The sequence below is a fragment of the Tenrec ecaudatus genome, chromosome 18 (genome assembly GCF_050624435.1).
Source record: "Tenrec ecaudatus isolate mTenEca1 chromosome 18, mTenEca1.hap1, whole genome shotgun sequence".
NCBI lineage: Eukaryota > Metazoa > Chordata > Mammalia > Afrosoricida > Tenrecidae > Tenrec > Tenrec ecaudatus.
In genome coordinates, this window is record NC_134547.1 from 60,228,239 (window position 1) to 60,249,040 (window position 20,802).

General features: G+C 45.7%; 1 protein-coding gene across 2 annotated transcripts in view; it reads left to right on the forward strand.

Moving 5' to 3' along the window:
- Positions 1 to 20,802, forward strand: part of WWP2 (WW domain containing E3 ubiquitin protein ligase 2) — a 160,755-nt gene that overhangs the window by 19,670 nt on the left and 120,283 nt on the right. The window contains exons 2-4 of one of the 2 annotated variants that reach the window (XM_075536268.1): positions 2,982 to 3,066; positions 11,443 to 11,590; positions 11,904 to 12,025. In XM_075536268.1, the coding sequence (XP_075392383.1) occupies positions 2,997 to 3,066; positions 11,443 to 11,590; positions 11,904 to 12,025 (340 nt within the window). In that variant the 5' untranslated portion in view covers positions 2,982 to 2,996. The remainder of the gene's footprint in view (positions 1 to 2,981; positions 3,067 to 11,442; positions 11,591 to 11,903; positions 12,026 to 20,802) is intronic. The other variant, XM_075536269.1, reaches the window with a different exon arrangement.

Consider the following 20,802-nt stretch of genomic DNA (forward strand, 5'->3'; position numbering starts at 1 on the left):
TCAAGGCATTTGCTCTCCACTTAAGCCCCTTGCATCAGGTCCTCTTTTTTTTCCCCCTCCCTCCCCATTCCCCCCTCCCTCATGTGCCCTTGGTAATTTATACATCGTTATTTTGTCATATCTTGCCCTATCCGGAGTCTCCCTTCCCCCCTTCTCTGCTGTCCCTCTCCCAGGGAAGAGGTCACATGTAGATCCTTGTAATCAGTTCCCCCTTTCCAACCCACTCACCCTCCACTCTCCCAGCATCGTCCCTCACACCCTTGTCCTGAAGGTATCATCCACCCTGGATTCCCTGTGTCTCCAGCCCTCATATGTACCAGTGTACAGCCTCTGTCCTATCCAGCCCTGCAAGGTAGAATTCGGATCTTGGTAGTTGGCGGGAGGAAGCATCCAGGATCTGGGGGAAAGCTGTGTTTTTCATCGGTACTACCTCACACCCTAATTGACCCATCTCCTCTCCTAAACCCCTCTATGAGGGGATCTCCATTGGCCGACACTTGGGCCTTGGGTCTCCACTCTGCACTTCCCCCTTCATTTAATATGGTATATATATACATATATACATATACATATACATATATACATATACACATATATACACATATATACACATACATACACACACTTACATCTTTTTTTTGCATGATGCCTTATACCTGGTCCCTTGGCACCTCGTGATCGCACTGGCCGGTGTGCTTCTTCCATGTGGGCTTATTTGCTTCTGAGCTAGATGGCCGCTTGTTCAACTTCAAGCCTTTAAGACCCCAGACACTGTCTCTTTTGATAGCCGGGCACCATCAGCTTTCTTCACCACATTTGCTTATGCACCCATTAGTCTTCAGCAATCCTATCATGGAGGTGTACAGTCAATGATATGATTTTTGCAGAACCTCCACTCTTTCGACCCCTTTGCTGATGCCAGTAAGGGTGATGACCTGCTGCCTGCGGGGACAGAGGATTATATCCATATAAGAGTTCAACAGCGCAGCGGCAGGAAGGCCCTGACCACTGTCCAAGGGATCGCTGATGACTACGACAAAAAGAAGCTAGTGAAGGCCTTTAAGAAGAAATTTGCCTGCAATGGGACTGTGATTTAGCATCCAGAATATGGAGAAGTGATTCAGCTCCAGGGTGACCAGCGCAAGAACATATGCCAGTTCCTTGTAGAGATTGGACTGGCTAAGGACGACCAGCTGAAGGTTCATGGGTTTTAAGTGCTTGTGGCTCACGGAAGCTTAATGAGGATTTCCTTGCAATGAATAGAAAAATTCCCTCTGTCTCTTGTCACAAGTTTAAAACCTCACAGCTTGTATGATGTAACCATTTGGGGTCCACTTTTAACTTGGACTAGTGTAACTCCTTCATGCAATAAACTGAAAAGAGCCAAAAAAAAAAAAAAAAGAAAGTGAATAAACCGAGCCCGTTGCTTCCTGGAAAGCAGGGGACTACATGGTTTGCCAATATTGAAATGTAGTTTTTTAAAGTAAAAATTACTCTTTGGGATCACCTGTTTATGTGCCAGAAGCTTGCCTGGTGAGTTTTCTGGTGACATTAACACGATTAAAAAAATTACTAATGAAATGAGGGAGGAGCTTCAAGGAGATAGATAACTGCAGTGGCTGCGACAGTGGATTCAAACTGAATGACACTGGTGAGGTGGCCCAGGACAGGGCCGTGTTTTGTTCTGTCGCACCAGGGTTGTAGGACTACCTGATAACCATGAACCGTGTCAACAGTTGGGATGGCTACATCACAGCATGAGCAAATACTTCCCAGAGCACGAACTCTGTTACAGAACCACCGTGAGGGAAGGGTTGACGCCAAGTGGAAGAGATGGACTTCCACTGCCAGCCAAGTGGGTGGACGGGGCCTGGTTCCACCTGCTGCCTGAAATAACACAAAACCAGACAAAGGATACGACAAAACAGTTTAGAAATTAAACCTTTTATTATGAATCAGGGCAAGGTTTACAGAGCAGATCATAATTTCACCAACAGCAATTGGCACACATTCTGTTCAGCCCGTCGATTGCAAGCTCCACCTGGCACACTCGTCCCTTATCCTGCTTCTTCCCTGTGCTTCCTGTTTCGGTCTCTCTTCCTGCCTCTCTTTGACTTTGCCCTTGGAGAAATGCTGCCCTTTGATCTTAAATGGTTCCCTGTTCTCATATGGGGGTGAGTTCAGCTTCGGACCCACAGGGTACGGGCCATTGTCTGAGGGGTTCCACCAGGCTCTGTCTGACCAGTAAACCTGGTCTCTTTTATGATTTTGAGTTCTGTTCCAAACCAGAAACGCCAATGTGTTCGACGTGATTCCGACTCACAGAGACCTGTTGGAGAGACCAGAACTTCCCCTTTGGGTTTCTGAGACTGTGAGTCTTCATGGGAGCAGACAGCCGCCCCTCTCTCCTTCGCTGGATGGTTCACTCTGCTGACCTTGTGTCTGATGTAACCTGCTACTCCACAGGGCTCCTTCCCACTCTCTCCGGAACCTTCTAATGTGATCCTTTTCAGAGCAGTCGGCACCTGCTAGTTCTTCTGACCTCAGGGTTGTGGAGCCCGGCATTTGCATGGTCTGTTAGTCCTTTGGACTTATTGGACAAAACAGTTTTTAAGACTGTGGGCATCAGGGGAGGATGGGGAGTGAATCCTGAGTGGTGGGGGACAAAGGAGGAAAGGCCCCCATTTGCTCTGGTGCACTACCTGGAGACTTCCCCTGAGACTGACACAGCAGTCTTCTGTCCTTTCAAGGCTATCTAAGACCTCCTTAGCCCCAAAGCTAGTACAGGGCAGACGGAAAAACTATTACAGGATGGACAGACTGATGGATGGACAGACACTGCCGGGAGTAGCACGGCCACAGGTGCTTGGATGGTTGCACTGTCTCGCTCTTTCGCTTTCACTCCAGTATTAAGATTGGGTTCGTTCTACCCATCTTCTCAGCGGGCCTTCTCTAAACCCCCGGTTGTGCTTGTCTTACAGTCTCACGGTGATGACATGGCATCCGCCAGCACCAGTCGGGCAGGAGTGGCCCTGCCTTTTGAGAAGTCTCAGCTTACTTTGAAAGGTGAGTGGCGCGGTGTGCAGTGTGTCATTTGCGGGCTCGGTGTCATCTCCGGGAAGGAGGTGGAATTGTGTCACGCTGTGGCCCGGAGAAGGGACCCTGATGTTGGGCTGCTCACCGCAAGATGGGGGGCTAGCATCCGCCCACTGCTCTGAGACAGAAAGAGCAGGCTGGCTCTGCCCGAAGGGGCTTCTTCGCTGCCCGAGAGGTTCACCCTGAGTTGGGATTGACTGGGTGGCAAAAGGCTTGGGCATAGGGTTTGATGTGGAGAGCCACCTTTGGGGACGCTGAAGTCCTCATCTTCAGTGCTGCTGCTGTTAGGCACCGTCATTGATTCTCAGTGGTCATGCCCCCCTACCTCCCCCCATGGGTCAGACCTACTCCGCAGGGTTTGCCTGGCTGTGGTGCTTTGGGTCAGCATCTAACAGCGAGCTGGAAAGTGGCTGTGGGAGAGAGATGGGGCCATCCGCTGACAGCCTTGGCAGCCCTCTGGGGCAGTTCTGCTTTGATGGACAGGTCCTGCCGTGAGGCAGAATCGACTGGAGGGCCACAGACAGGCGTTATGGAAGTGGCTCATCAGGTCTGTCTCTCTCGGAACCTCTGGGTGGATTTGAACTGCCAGACTTTTAGTCAGCTATCCAGCACTTAACCACTGTGTCACGGGGCTCCTTGTTCATTCTTAGAGGCTTGTCAGAGGTGAAATTCTTGAAGTTGTGTACAGTTGTGACTCATGCCCCAAGGTCAGGCCTTGCCCCTCTTTTCCAACTGCACTTGAACCCTGTGATCTTGGCCAGCCCCAGGGCTAATCTCCAGGCTCCATCTTATCCTGGGCCTGGCTTCCAAAAGCCACATTCGTGTACATAGCAGTCACCTTGGCATCTCCTCAGGAACACCGGGTATGCAGCTCAGTATCAACTGATACTGCCCCTCATTTCTTCTTTCTCACGTCCTGGATCAAACCCTTAGCCACATTTGGTTTGCTGTGCCTTCAAAAGGTATCCAACATTCAACCTTTCCTACCACCCCATTCCCCACTCTGTGTAAATCATGCTCATCTCTAGCCTGGGGGGAGCCTCAGCCACGGGCTACCTTTGCCCTGGATCCTACACTCTGTGGGCCACTCAACAGCCAGCAGTCTGTTAAAACCTAAGCCACACCTTAACATGCCTCTGCTTAGACCCATCCATCCGACTCGGAGAAAGAGCCCGAGGCCCTATCAGGAGTAGAGCTTTCCTCTCTTATCTCAGCTCTGGCCATGCAGGCCCTTTACTTCTCAGTGAATCCACTGGGCAAGCTCCTGTCCCCGGGCTTTTGCCCCGGCTGGGCCCTCAGAATGAACAGCCAGTGTGTGAGGCCAGGTTGACTAGAGGCATACTCCTCTGTGTCTAAGAAAAGGCTTTATTCAAGAAGCACTTATGTATCAAGAAAGCAGCCCAGCCCAGTCCAGCTCAAGTCCAGTACTCGTCCACCAGTCCCTCTTCAGATGCGCGCAGCCACATGCAGGCATGCAGCATGCAGGAGGGTCACAGGTTGGTGGGTGCAGCCGTGTGGCCCCTGATAGGGCTCCAGTAGCTTTCAGGGTGAGTAGTGCAGACAGCGCACTTCCCAGGGTCCTGGCTATGAGAAGGCCACACTTCCAAGTGGGCAGCATCAGGCTGACCTGGTTGACAGGTTTGACTGCACCCCTCGCCAGGACTGTGTGGTGGACATAAAGTCAATGAGCTAGCACACCCAGCCAGCCACCTGACTTGTTCCCTCACTTCCTTGACTCTACTCACAAGTCTACCTGAAGATGCTCCTGCCCCTAGACTCCTTCTTTCCCTGCTTTGGATTTTTCCTCCTCAGCCCTTGTCACTGTTTAGCTGACTTTGTTTTGTTTGATACAACTAGCAGAGTGCCTGCCAGCAGTGAGTGAAGGCTGGTGGTTTCCGGAAACCTTTGGTCGACAGCAGAGCCCAGGGCTTGGGGGCCAGCCCTTGGGGTCCAACCCTGGGCCTTTAAACCTGACCACTTGGAGGCAGAGTTCTACCTCCTAACATGTTTTATTTCCTCATGATTATTTCTGGAATGCAAATGAAGAATACAAACGTTTTACCTACCGTATATATTCGTGTGTATGCCTAGTTTTTCAGCACACTTTTTAATGCAGTTTTGGCAGTAAAATTAGGTGCCTCGGCTGATATTCGAGTCCGCTTATACTCGAGTACGTATGGGACTTCCTAGAGTCAGACCATTTGAATGTCTCTCTTTGCTTCCAGTCCCCAAGGTCCCCCCTTAGAGGAAGCCAGTGGTGTGTGTTTCATAAGTGTATGTCCCAGCACTCATGCACAGATACCAAAGTCACACAATAGACAGTTTGTTGTAGACTGCTGTGCCCCTTCCTTTAGTATTATTTGCAATCATAGAAACCTTTATTAAACAAAAATGCCCAAATGTGAAGCTATTGTTTCTCGAGATAACTTCTATCTAGTTCTTTACACTTCCTTCTTTTGATTCTTATTTTATCATTTTTACTCCTTTTACTGTGAATTCAGTGAAGGTTTACAGGGCAGATCAGTATCTGATTCAATAATTCATATGCATCCTCATTGATTGAAATTCCCACCAGGTAACTCACTTATCTCACTTCCTCCCTGTGTCCGTGGCTCGTTCCTCCTCCTCTGCTAACCCCCAGAGCTTTGTCCTGGGACACCTGTTGCTCAAGTGGTTAATCATTCTCAGGTATGAGTACCTCATATGCCTGACTGATCTGTAAGGCATTACCCTTACAGACTTGACTATTGCGTGGCTGAAACTTAAGCCATAGACATTTATTGTCTCGATCATTTTACAAAGTACAAAAGAGCCTCCTTTTCTTCTCTTTAATTCTTTTTCTTTCTCTGATCTGTCTGCATGGCATTCCATTGAATGGATGTGCAGAAATGTCTCACTGAGTCCTTTAAGGACAGTTGGGAGGTTGGGACAGAGCAGAGAAGAGTCTTGATGATCCACCAAGGTAGGCCGTGCCTATGGGAGTTTGTGATTACTCCTTGGGAAAGTCCTGGCAAGTGGAAGTGCTGGTGCAGGTGTGAGGTCTTGCCGGGGCATCCCCTCCTTTGGCAGTGGTGTGGCGGTGGTAGTGATGGTGGTGATGCTCTGTTTCCCTAGACTTCCCAACACTGTGTGCTGTTGGATTTTATTTTTAAACAAACCAAAACCTGTCTTTGCCAGTATGGTGGGTAAAAGATGATTGTTTCAATGTAGTTTTATTTTGCATTTCTCTTTTAAGTGATGCTTAGTATCCTGAAGGGAGTAGTGGGTAGCATCTTATGGATGGAGTGAATTAAATGCTAGGCTGCTAGTCACAAGGTTGGTGGTTCACACCCACCAGCCACTCTGAGGGAGAAAGAAGAGGCTGTCAGCGTCTGTAAAGATTTATAGTCTTAGAAACCCAAAGCATTAGTTCTGCTCTGTCTTATAATATTGCTCTTGAGTCTGAGTCTACTTAATAGCACTGTGTGTGTGTATATATGTATATATATATATATATATATACATATGCATATATATAGTTGTTTTGATTATCCTTTGTTGAGGGGCATCTTATGTTTGGTTTTCTGTGAATTGCTGTGCATATCCCTTACCTGTTTCCTAGTGAGTTATTGATTTTTTTTAAAAATTCTGAAATGCTTTCCTTATTTTTGGGTGTTTCATGTCTGCTCATTCTAGCTTTTACCAGAGGAAGATGCTCTCGGGTGAACTGCTAGCAGGTTGGGTGCAGATCAAAACTGCACCCTTCAGGACCCCCCCTGATCATTGGCTAGCATGGATCCAAATAGAAGCCTTCTTGTGGAACCTGGGGATAGCTGAGGTCCCTGTTTGGGGGCTGTTTTATCCGGGGGCACATGCTGGCTTCTAAAGGTTTCTCTGTTGCAATTCCTTAGTGCGAATTTTCTGATTAGTAACAAAGGAGCTGGCTTATTAATAGAATGGCATCTTGTCAAATATGCATTTAAATTGGCAGGGCTTCACTAATACCATCCAGGCAATTTTCCTCCAGGTAGAGGGTGAGAGATAGCATTTCAATATAGTTGGTGAGTCATCTTCCTGAGCATCCCGTCTGAAGCTTGTTCGGCATGAGGAGAGGTCTCTGGGCTGTCCCCTCTGCTTGAGGCTTCAGACCCCTTGTGCCTTTCCATCGTGTGATCCTAGAACTTTAAGCTGCATTATTTATTTTAATAAACCAGGCCCTAAAACATAAGCCCACGATTTTATCTGGTGTTGAATTCAAGACACACTGACGGACATAGACAAACAGAACAGTGAGGAACACAGCCCAGCCAAACAGGGGGCTCTTTGGAAATTACTGAGAGGCAATATGGCGTCTCTGTGGTGCCGCGTCCCCAGAGCTGCTCTGTGGTGCCGTGTCGGCCGAGTGGGAATGTCGCCAGGTCTGGGGACTTTAACAGCTAAATCTTATGGCGTGTGTGACTCCAGGCATAGGGAACCAACTTTCCTTTTTCTCCTAACGGTGAACATGTTCTTTTGTTAACGCCTTTATTTTGGTTTGTCTTTGAAGGGCTCAAACAGAAAGAAAATAATTTGAAAATGATGAAGGCAACATGTGTACAAATGTACTTGATACAATAGATATATGGATTGTTATAAGAGCTGTAGGAGCCCCCCAAAAGGTGATTTATTTATAATAAAAAAGAAAAAGAAAAGAAAGATAAGAAACATTCAAAAAATATCCCATAGATCAACTCCGGCACAGAGAAGAAGAAATACCTTTGTGGTGGAGAGATAGGGCAGACCTGACATTAACCGAAGGGTTACAGCTTGCACCCTGTCAGAGGAATCAACTTGAGGGCAACTAACAGAAACCTAAATTTTAACATAAAAAGCAAAACAAAAACCCTCATTGTTATTGTGTCCATTTCAACCGAACAGCCCTATGGCAAAAAACCCAACAACCCCAAACTTACTGCCATCTAGTTGATTTTGACTCATAATGACCCTGTAGACCAGGGTAGAACTGCCCTTGTGAGTTTTTTAGACTGTAACTGTTTACAGGAGTAGAAAACCTGCTGGTGGTTTCAACCTGCTCAACTTGTGGTTAGAAGCCCAACAAGTAATCCATTATCCTACCAGTGTTCCCAACACGGTCTGTGTTGTTAGTTAGATGCCAGCACATCCGTTTGACTCACAGCAACTCTGTGTGCAACAGGACAAACGCCGCCTGGTCCTGCGCCTTCCTCACGGTTGTTCTGTCCAAGCTCACCGATGCAGCCGCTGGGTCAGTCCATCTGGTTGGAGGGTCTCATCTGGTTGGAGGGTCTCATCTGGTTGGAGGGTCTCATCTGGTTGGAGGGTCTCATCTGGTTGGAGGGTCTCATCTGGTTGGAGGGTCTGCCTCTTTTTCGATGCCCTGCTACTTTACCTCCTAGCATGATGCCTTTCTCTAGGGACTGGTCTCTCCTGACAACATGTCCAAAGTAGGCGAGGCGCCTCCTCATCCTTGCCTCGAAGGAGCAGTCTGGCTGTACTCCCATTTGTTTGTTCTTTTGGCAGTCCCTGGTACGTTCAGTATTCTGCGACAGCACTGTAATTCAAATGCCTTGATCTTCCTTATTCATTGTCCACTTTTCACCTGCATGTGAGGCAATTGAAAATACTACTTGGGTCAGGCACACCTTGGGCCTCAAAGTAACCTCCTTCCTTTTCAACATTAAAAAAAAAATCATTTTATTAGGGGCTCATACAACTCTTATCACAATCCATCCATCCATCCATCCATTGTGTAAAGCACATTTGTACATTCATTGCCCTCATCATTCTCAAAATGTTTGTTCTCCATTTAAGCCCCTGGCATCAGCTCCTCATTTCCCCCCTTCCCCTCCCCCCTCCCTCATGAACCCTTGGTAATTTATAACTTATTATTTTGTCATATCTTGCATTGTCCGACATCTCCCTTCACCCATTTTTCTGTTGTCCGCCCCCCAGGGAGGAGGTTATATGTAGATCCTTGTAATCGGTTCCCCCTTTCCACTCCACCCTCCCTCCGCACTCCTGGTCCTTTCAACATTTTAAAGAGGTCTCGTGCAGCACTTTTACTCAATGCAGTGTGTTATTTGATTTTTTTAAATTAAAACTTAAATCATGTTGATTTTTAAAAAAAAAATTCTTGATTACTGCTTCCATGAGTATTGATTGTGGATCCAAGCAAGATAAAGCCTTGACAACATCAATCTATTCTCCATTTATCATTGCTATTACCAGTTGTGAGGATTTTGGTCTTCTTGGCATTGAGTTGTAATCCGTACTGAAGGCTGCGATGCTGGATTGTCATCAGCAAGTGCTTTCAGTGCTCCTCACCTGACTTTCAGCAAGCAAGCTGTGTCATCTGTATATCGAAGGTTGTTAATGCGTCATCCTCCAAACCTGATGCCACGTTCTTCATATCATTCCGCCTCTGTGATGGTGTGCTCAGATACTGATTGAATAAGTGTGGTGAGAGGTTACAACCCTGTTGCATACCTTTCCTGATTGGAAACCATGCAGTATGCCCTTGTTCTGTTTGCATACTATCTATCAAACCAAGCTCACTGTCCATCGAGTCACGCTGATGCTTAGTGTCTAGAACAGTCCCCCCTAGTTTCTGAGACTGTAGCAGGAGTGGAAATCCCTGCTTTTCTCCCTTGCAGCAGGTTCCGAACTGCTGACCTCGTGGATCACAGCTCATAGCGTAACCACTGCACCACCATGCCTCCCCTCCACTTCACTATTGCTGTCATGATTTCTCAAACCTGCATGCAGAGCTGCTCTCCCACCACCAGGTGGCCTCAGTCAACTTTGGACGCCACAGAATTTCCTTGTTCCTCTTACTCTGGGCCCCTTTCCAGTGGCACAAACCTCTATTTCTAGTAACATGCCTCTTTGCTTCTAAGTCTTAGCCATGGCTTTTTGCATTTATTTGCTTCTTGATTTTTCTTTCTACTGTTCCTTTTGGGCCTTGAAGAAGTTTGGTGAATTGGACCTTTGATCCTCATAGGACTGTTACCTCCTAAGGTTTGCTAAGGTTTCCTGTCGGAAAGGAGCCCAGGCCCTTTGTAATGCTCTCTATAATGCCCTAAATGCTTTCTAAATTAGGGGCATGGGATGGGAGAACACCAGATGTATTTCATCCTGCCAACCCAGAGGGCCTATTATGGATAATGTAAACACTACAAGAAGATGCTTGTCTAATTCCCCGGCAGACACTTGCTTAATTTCTGCTCCTGAGTCTCTGTCTGCTGGTGCCAGATGAACTTCAGAAATGTTGCCACAGGAACGGTATGAGCAGAAGAGGAAACGCAGATGGTCATGGGTGTGGAGCCAGGCTAGCTTATTGGTTTGTTGTGAGGATTCAAGCAGAGAATGTGTACCTAGCTTTGCACCTGTAATGCAAAAACACAAAAAACTACGCTCATGGCCATTGAGTCAGTTCCAACTAAGCAGGACCCTATAGATCAGACAGAACTGCCCCTGGGGGTTTCTAAGACAATACATCTTCACAGGAGTAGACAGTCTCAAGTAGCGACTGGCAGGTTCAAACCACTGAACTTGTGGCTAGTCACTCAATGTGTAACCCACTACACCAGCAGCTCTTCTTGTGTCTATAGTACATACTCACTAAATCTTAGCTTCATCTTCATACTATAGATACACAGACTGTGTATATATATACCTGCAAAGAGTGAGCCAACGCAGTACTCAGAACTGTGCCTTATTTGGTGAAGTGGATGTACTTAGAAAATACAGTCTACGTAGGTTTACCTTCTTTGGAAAGGAATTAGGCGATTTTAAAAACTTGGGAAAAAATCCTTTAGCAGGAGAAAGATGAGGCTTTCTACTCTGGTAAAGAGTTACAGTCTCAGAAATCCATAGGGGCAGTTCTACCCTGTCCTATAGGGTTGCTGTGAGTTGCAATTGACCCGACAGCGGTGAGTTTGGTTCTTAGAAAAATACTCCAAAACCCATGCAAATACCTGTCATCAAGTTAGCCAAGGACAAAAGTGGGGCTCACTCAGTGATGGCGCCTCCAGACCATGCGCTTGTCAGGCATCCATTTTAAGTGATTTTTCAGGGAGAAGAATTGTTCAAAGAGGAAAAGCGGAGAAGGGGGATTTACTATATCTTAATGTATTTTCAGATTGGGAGTGGTTTCTCTCTCTTTTTTAGTTTCTATTTTTTAATATACTCTTACTTTTGTCTTGTGGAAAATACCTTAAGTGAAGGAAAACTCCCCAATTGTGTGTAATTTTAAAGGAGCAGCAGCCGTGGACAGAGCGAGTGCATGGACCACGGGAAACATGGGAGTCCTGTGACTCATCTTGGACCTTTTCTCTTTCTCTTGGTCAGTGGTGTCAGCAAAGCCCAAGGTCCATAATCGGCAGCCTCGAATTAACTCCTTTGTGGAAGTGGCAGTGGATGGACTTCCCAGCGAGACCAAGAAGACTGGGAAACGGGTCGGGAGCTCTGAGCTCCTGTGGAATGAGATCATCATCTTGTAAGAGGAAGTCCTTCTTTTCGCTGGCAGTAATCTGGGGGTGGGAGTTGCAGGTCTTCCTGAAGCCTCACATTTATCTGTCTTTGGTACCCAAAGCCCCTCTCTTCAGGTGTTCCCACAGCCTCGAGCTCATAGAGCGCTCATTGTTAGCTCGAGGCTTACAGGATCTGCTTTGGGGAGGGGGGGAGGTCATGAGGTCTATATGCATGTCTTTTGAAACCCCCCACCCCCCAGCCCCTTCCCCTACCATGTCAGCAGTCTAGTTCCATTTGTCCTCATCTGCTTGGTAGTGAATCGAGTGCTTGTTTTCCAGGAATGTAACGGCCCAGAGTCATTTAGATTTGAAGGTCTGGAGCTGCCACACCTTGAGAAATGAACTACTGGGCACCGCCTCTGTCAGCCTCTCCAGCGTCCTGAAGAACAATGGGGGCAAAAGTACGTGTGAGGAAGGGGTATTTGTGGACTTGGGGGAGGTTATGAAGGCAGGCAGTTCTCTCAGCCGTGCAGAGAGCTGGACATGCAGTTTCCTCTAGGGAGAGGGGCTGCGATGGGCTCACTCCCCTTTGATGCCCGCTGTGGAGTCTGGGGTGAGCGTGGGGGGCGGGTGGTGACGGGCACCCGTTGCTCCTTCCTCAGGATCTTTGCCTCTGCCTCTGCCCTTCCCATCTCAGGAGCTTTGCGGTCTAGAGACTGAAGCTGTCAAAAGTCTCCAGCCTCGGTCATTGTCTTCCTTCTTCGAGGCCCCAGGACAGAACAAAGGCGCACTGTGTGTACGTGTGTGCGTGTTTGGGGATGGCATTACAAGTTGCGTCCAATGCTTACTAGGCACTCAGTAAACATCTCCTGGGTGTTGGCATGTGTTCGCTATTCAGGCTCGCTCGCATCTCTTCACTGCTGTTTGTGGTCAGTGGCATAACCCGTGGCTGTGGTATTTGGAGCCTCTCTCACAAAGCATCTATTCAGAGCAGCACCATATGTGACGAGTGAGTGCCGCAGAAAGAAAGGCTCCTTTTTCTCTTGATGTCTGCTGTCTAGCAAATGTTTTCTGAAAGTGGATTTAGCTGGGGAGATGGGGCGTGGGGGTGGTGGCGGTTGGAGCATGTCAGCCCCAGAGAACGCAACACTCTCCCTTCTGTTGCAGAGAGCATCAGGGGCAGGGGCGCCCTCGGACGCCCAGAGTCTGGCCTCCATCTTCGTTCTGCAGGGAATTCTCCCTCGCGCGTGTCCTACGTAGGGGGAGTTGTTCAGTTTCCCACCCCGTACCCTGCCTGTTCCATAATTTGTTCTGAATAGAATTTTAATGTCTGCTGTAATTTGGAGACAAATCTGTCAGAACTCCCTGAGCAAGACTCTGCGGCTGACATGAGTGTACCCTCTTTCTCCTCCATATTTCCAGGCTGCAGTGCCTTTTCTCTTTGGATTATAGAAGTTATTGCTGAAAACTTGGAAATTGCAGGAGAGCACATGGGTCCCCAAATGAGACCCATTGCTGTCAAGTTGATTCTGACTCTCAGTGACCCTGGAGGACAGAGTGGGCCTGTCCCTGGGGTTTCCATGTCTGGGGTCTTTATGGAAGCACACACATCTTTCCTTTTGGGGTGACTAGTGGGCAGCCTTTCACCGGGCCGCGGGCCACTTTCTCCACTGCACCCCCACCGCCAGGGCCGCTGCAGAGTTACTGTTAACATCTGGACGTCTACTCTTGCATTTCCTTGTCCCCCGTGTGCATATAAACAAGAAGGCTTAAAAAAAACTCCTGGAAAAATCACATTTTCTTTTGATTCTAATTTTCCATGAACTTTTGAAACCCCATCCTACATCAGTGTTTAAGACTTCCCTGAGATAAAATTGCGATTGTGCTTGAAAGTGTTCTTTTGCAATAAGCTTTTTTTCTTTAAAATGTACCAAAAATGTCTTTATTCTAAAATTTAATTCTTAATGGCTGTCTAGTAGTAGTTTATCATATGGTCATGGCAAAAATTCAAGGCTTGAACATTGCAGTATTTTTAGTATTTCTCTGTCTTAAATGTGATAAACGTTTACGTTTATAAGTTATGGAATAAATCATAACTTCCTAAACTTATTTGGCCTTTTCAGAAAACCAAACAAACAAAAAACCCAAACAAACAAAACACCCAATTCAGTGACCCATTAGTAACTGAATTTTGGCCTATTTGATAATTATTAACAATATGCCAGATTTGCTTCAGCTACATTTTTTGGGTAGCATTTAAAAATACACACGCCTGACTTTTTACCCTAGATTGTTCAGTGTGCATCCCAATTTTAAAAAGAACTTTTTCTTTCATAATTAACCATAACATGATCACACCTAGCAATATTATCACAAATTCCTTATTGCCATCTAATACCCAATTCTTATTCAGCTTCACATTTTGTCACAAAAGCACTATTTTTCCAGCTGGTTGGTTTGAGCCAGGAGGGCAGGCAAGCCGTCCTCCCCCCCCCCCAACAGCTTTTGCTTGTGATGTCTCTACAGACCCCCACCCCTCACCTCCACCTCCACCTCTTCCCGGCCTTTCCTTGTGCCGTGCCGTGATTCGGCAAAGAGTGAATGCTTTTAAAATGCCCGATTGATGTCCTTTAGGGAACCCTGGTGGCACAGCTTGAGCCCACCAGCCCGTGTGAACATGCTAGTCTTGCAGACCTGAGGGCCAGCTCTGCCCTGTCTCTGTGAGCTGGAATCTGCTCGACGACAGCCGGCATTATTGTCTTCTGCCCGTTTTCAGGGTGAAGGGCGAATACTTCTCCTTTGCCTTTGAAAAAGCTCTTCACGAGTCTTGACATTTGCAAGTATTTTCCCAGTGTTTTAGCATCTTAATATAATTTTTAAACATTGGACTTTTTTTTCCTCCCATTGAGATGCTTTAAAAAACATGTTGTATTCAGATCCATCACCCTTTCTATTGCCATCCTTTTAAAAATGCTTTTTCCCACTCAGAGATGGGTCCCAAAGCCTGTCATCACAACATTTTTCTAGTTCATGGTGATTCTGGTTTTTTTTTTAAACATTAGGGGCTCATACAACTCTTATCACAATCCATACATATACATACATCAATTGTATAAAGCACATCTGTACATTCTTTGCCCTAATCATTTTCGAAGCATTTGCTCTCCACTTAAGCCCCTTGCATCAGGTCCTCTTTTTTCCCCTCCCTCCCCGCTCCCCCTCCCTCATGAACCCTTGATAATTTATAAATGATTATTTTGTCATATCTTGCCCTATCCGGTGTCTCCCTTCACCCCCTTCTCTGTTGTCCGTCCCCCAGGGAGGAGGTCACATGTAGATCCTTGAAATCGGTTCCCCCTTTCCAACCCACTCTCCCTCTACTCTCCCAGTATCGCCCCTCACACCCCGGTCCTGAAGGTATCATCCACCCTGGATTCCCTGTGCCTCCAGCTCCTATATGCACCAGTGTACAACCTCTGCCCTATCCAGACTTGCAAGGTAGAATTCGGATCATGGTAGTAGGGGGGGCAGGGAGGAAGCATTTAGGAACTAGAGGAAAGCTGTATTCTTCATCGATGCTACGTCGCACCCTGACTGACTCATCTCCTCCACTAGAACCCTCTGTGAGGGGATCATGGTGATTCTGTTTTATCACACAATTCATGAATCACAAATTCACTTTTGTGTGTAGGGCTCTAAATTAGTTCCTCCCCAAATAGTTAAGCGGCTGCTCCTGCTCCATTACGAGTAGATTTGTTTCTGTTTCGGGCTTTGGCTTTCACCATTATATCATCCTTTTCAGATGGTGATATTCTAGTATTGTAACTTTATAATAATATTTTAGTGTCTGACAATCATTCCCCACCCCACCCCCAAATCCTGTTTATTCTTGTCTCTTAGACCATCCACAGACTTTATTTTGTCAAGTTCTCCCCAATCCCCACCTAGTTAAAAAAAACACCCATTGGTGTTTTGATCCTAATGCTGTCGGAAGAACAAAAAAATCTGTTCCTTTAAGTTGATTCTGATTCATAGGCTGTAAATCTTTGTGGATTAAAAAAAAATCAGGATACTGAATTTTTATTCAAAGACTTTTAAGCAACCACTGGGATAATTTGTAGATTTTTCTTCTTCTTGCTGTTTATTATATTAATTTCCCAAGAGTAGCAATCTTAGAATTTCTGAAGTGTATCGAATTTTGAGCCTATAATTGCTCACAGTAGCTCTTATTCCTTGAAAATTTTGCTAGAATCACTTGTTAATATTTTCGGGGTTTTACCATCTATATTCAGTGAAACTGGTCTGTAGTTTAGTACTATTTTTGTCAGTTTTGGAATTGAGGCTAGGCTAATTTTATAAAGTACGTTAAAGCTCTTTTCAACTTCTGGAGTATACGCTATAACATGGGAATTATCTGTTCCAGGAATGCAGGAAAGAGCTCACCCATAAAACCGACAGGGTCTGGCATCTTTCTTTGAAATCATTCTTGGATGACTTCTTCAGTTTTCTCCTCCATAATTATTGGTTTGTTCAGCTTTTCTGATTCATCTTGAGTTATTATTTTTAATTCATGAGGCAATTTTCTCAGAAACACGAGATTTAAAAATTTATTAGTATAAGAACTGTAAATTGTGTTCTTATTTGAAAATGTTTATAGTTTTTCTCACTTAAGTTTTTTGGTATTTGTTTTTCTCCAGTTTTTTTTTCTTGGCTAGCATAATGTTCTTTTAATTTTGGGTTTTTGATTTGTTTTTCTAAGAGCAACTGTTGGATTTACTTATCCATTTTGCCGTATTTTCTGGATTGAGCAGTGAGACCCATCAGACCAGAACCGGATGGCAGTGAGACACCAGCAAGACAGATCCTTTAGAACAGTGCTTCTCAACCTGCCTACTGCCTAATGCCTGATGCCTTTCATACAGTTCCTCAGGCTGTGGTGACCCCCAACCATAAGATTATTTTGTTGCTACTTCATAACTGTAATTTTGCTACTGTTATGAATTGTCATGTCGATATCTTATATACAGGATGTATTTTCATTGTTACAGATTGAACATAATTAAAGCATAGTGATTCATCACAAAAACAATATGTCATTCTATATTGTGAAATATTTATTTCTAATGACAAGTCAATGCAATGTTGTCTTCAAGCCTGGTGTCGCATGGGTCACAGTCTTCGCTCCTGGTACTCGGATGTGGGTTTATCTGCATGTGACGAACCTGCCTGGAGACGGAGAGAGAAGTGGTGTCTTGGTTGCAAGGGTCGTTCGACCCCCAGGTAGAGAACCGCTGCTCTGGAATGATACTGGCACAGCCTGCCATTTAATAGTCTGACTTTGTTTCACGAGGCCTTCTGCTTCAAGCAAGGTCCTGTCTGCTGATTGCACTTCTGTCATCTAGAGAAATGGTTGAGATTCAGAATGATACCACGTGTGTTTAAATCCTAATTCAACCAGCTTTGTGACATTGTACTGTCCCTTTCCCTGTGTGTTTTTATTTCCTGATCCTTAAAAATGTTTTTTTGAGGTTTACATGTGCTAACAACAATACCTGACACACCTGAATACTAGGTACGTTGTGGTAGTCAGCGTCTTTCTGTCTCCTCTGCTGTTCTGAAATCTTTCCTTCCCCAAAACTGGAACTCCAGAGTTGGACCCAGTAACCCTCTTTCCAAATGTGGAGCTTCTTGCCCAAGTAGGAGATAGCCCAGATGTTCTTCCAAGAGAAAACTTCATTCTGCGATTGGACAGATGCACAGCTCTGGAGGTTGTGGAGGAGAGGGGCATTTCAGCACCACGGTTTGGGCATTTGCTCTCTGTGTGGAGCTGCTCGTCTGGAAATGCTTCCAGAGTAGGGACTGAGTGTGCCTGCTGTCATGTCGGGGAATGGGGCACAGTGTATTTGATGGCTCATTGTATTGTGGCCAGTCTTCCTGCAGCAGCTTTCCTGGAAAAGGAGCCCAAGGGTGCTGGTTGCCTTACCGGGCTGCTGCCTTGTCTCCACCAGACATAGTTCCAACTTTCATTCACACCCCTGTATTCCCTGGCTTCTACTTGGAAGTTGACTGGTTTTAGCCCTCCCTGGCAGAGCAGTGCAGTGATGAAGGTGTTGTGAGGCCTGCAGTTGCCCAGCGGTCAGCCGTGGCTGACTGCATAGGTACGTTGATCTGGCAATAGCCGCAAAGAGGACTTGATCGTAAGTGCTGGTGTGGCTCTTTATGAATAGCTAATCTTCTCCTTGTGGGAGTCAGTTTGTTTTTTTTCTATTAAGGTTTTTTTTTTTTTTTTTTACATTTGGGAGTCAGTTTTTAAGACTGAGTATCTTTAAAATAAAAAATTAAAACGATTATTAAACCTTTTTACTAGGAGAATTTTCCCACATAATACCCATCATTCAGTTTTACTATGAATCAGCATAAGTTTTTTTTTGTGTGTGTGTGTTATTGTTTGAAGTGAACTTGTTTGTCCCAAGACTCCAAGTCCACTTCAGTTTCACTTTCCTCCTTTTTTCTTTAAGCCCCTCAGACCACTGTTTAGGTTTGAGGGCTAAGGAATCTGGAGGGGAATCAGCATAAGTTTTATCTGTACCTACCCCACTGACATTATCTTAATTTCTTGGCAAACCAGTAGCAAGCAAAGCCCATGACTTAACTTTCGTTAGTGGCTCTCTCTCCTGCAGCTGCCTTCATTCAAACCACAGACCTGGGCACTACCAGATTGTCCTATTTTCAAGGAAGGAAATGTTACTTGAGGTAGATTTTGTTTATCTTTGAAAAAAGTCATATTCAATAATTGCAAAATCAGAGAGAAGCTACAAGAAGAAAACAAAGATCTCTTTCACCCAACTTTTATTACTTCGGTATATTTTACTTTACCGTTTACTCTATTTGAGGTGCAGGAATGAGCTATACATGGTTTTTCTTTCTATGGTTCTGTCACGCACACCAAGTGAGTAGATGGGCTATGAAGGTGAGGTGCTCGTGGCTGACCAAGGGCATCGGACTGTTTGCTAATAATGAAAATAATAAGGTATATGGGATCCTGATTCCTGTATTAAACACCAGGAGTTCATACTGATGCCTCCAATGCTAATTTGGCCCTACAGGGTACTTCATAACTGTCTCCACTTCCATTCGAGAACCCTGGCTCAATATTGCCCACGTACGAGTATTTATTACGTTCCTCAGTTCTCCCATAAACAGAAAGTGGTGTGAGAATTGTCTTGTCTACACCCCTGTGGAAAATGGAGCCTCCTTGGAAAAGCCCAATGCTCCTCATTTTCAGTGTATGCCTCCTTTCTTTCCCCATGTGGTTACCCACTTTGCGAGGGGGAGAGAGAGGAGAAAGAGCGAGAGAAAACAGCTCTTTATTTATTGAAACATCTCATGAGTGGAAGGTGGTTACCACATTTTACATCCCGAGAACAGGTAGGCCAGTCAGGAGGAGAGCCCGCTCCCCTCCCTCAGCCTTCCATAGGAGAGTGTTCTGGTGGGTGGGCTGTGGGCCCCCAGGGCAGGCCTGACAGACAAGTGTGCATTTATTTTCAAGTAAGCACAGCACTGTTTTTTCCCCAGCTTTTCAACCGAAAGAGAATTAATAAAACTGTTGAATTTGTCAGAGGAAAAGAAAAAGAACATTTCGCTCTTTAATCAAAAACCATTTTCAAAAAAAGAAAAAATCGGCATTTGTTTACTTGAGGGGAAGGAGGGAAAGGGCCAGATCTGAAGGTATACATTGCAGTCCTGAACACTGGCAGACTAACAAAACAGCAAAACAAAAGAACCGCTGATGGGCGTCACTAGGAACTCCCTGGCAACCGCAGAGGAGGAGAGCTGTCTCACCAGGTTGCCAGGTTGTACATCGGTACAGAAACAGGTAGTCATACTTTTTCCCCGTGGGGTGACTTCTGGGCTGGAACTGCCAGCCTTTTGGTTAGCAGCTGAGCCACAGGGAGCTAGGAGGGAGGTGTTGTTAAAGACAGAGCTACAAACTCCAGTACCTTGAATGGGCCTGAAAGTAGAAAGGACCAAACCAATCAATATTGCAGAGCATGGTAGGTCTTTTTATGAAGCTGGTCAGCCACTCCCAGAAAACCAAATTCGCGGTCATTGAGTCAGTTCTGACTCCCATAAATAGTTACAGTCTCAGAAAACCCACAGGACAGTGAGCTTGGTTTTTGTGTGGGGTCAATTCTGACTCATAGTGACCCTGTAAGACAGGGCAGAACTGCTCCCTTGAGTTTCTGAGACTAACTCTGTGGGAGCAGAGAGCCTCGTCTTTCTCAGACCCACTGTAAACCTGATGGAAGACACACAGTGATATTAGATCCTGAGGACTTGTTCCCCAGCGTGGAAGAATCATGTATATTTTCTTTTCATCATAAAAGCAATATATACTCCCCAAATTAAATTTTTAATGAACATTTTCCCTGATTATTACTACAACTATTAGGATTATCTCATTCTTATTGTTTAAAAAGGTGATAAGAATCAGTGAGTGCTTAGTATATATGAGGCATTATTCTGAATTTTGTATCTAATATTTCAACTTATTTAATCACCATCCTATACCTCTGAGAGGAGACCTGCTGATACAATGGTTAAGTACTTGACTGCTAACCAGAAGGTTGGCAGTTTGAATACCGGCTGCTTTGTGGGAGAAAGACGTAGGAAGGAGTCTGCTCTTTGACGATGTGTATCCTTGGAAACCCTGTGGGTGGTTCTGCCCTGTCTTCTAGTCTCTAGGTTCCAATGTACTCACTGGCAATGGGCTTAGTCTAGGCTTATATGTCTGAGGTAGATCATATTGTCTTCCCCATGGAGGAAACAAGCCAGTAGCATGTCAAGATCATGCAGTTGGGATTGGCAGAGCTGAAATTTAGCCAGGGCTTTGATGGAGCCATATTAACACTGCTGGGTAAGCACTGTACTGCTAATTTCAGTTTTCATTATTACTGACTTTTATTACTGGAGTCCTGGTGGGTTAGTAGGTTCTCAGTTGGGCTGCTAACCAGGTCAGCAGTTTGAAACCACCAGCCGCTCCAAGGCAGAGTGATGAGGCTTTCTACTCGAGAAAAGAGCTACCATCTCAGAAGACCACAGGGGCAGTTCTACTCGGTCCTCCAGGGTTAGTGTGAGTCGGCACCGACTCCACGGCACTGTTTTAATCCTGTTAATGTTACCTGTCCAGTAAGGCGTGTGTGTGTGTGTTTGCCATATACACACAAAGCATGTGTGC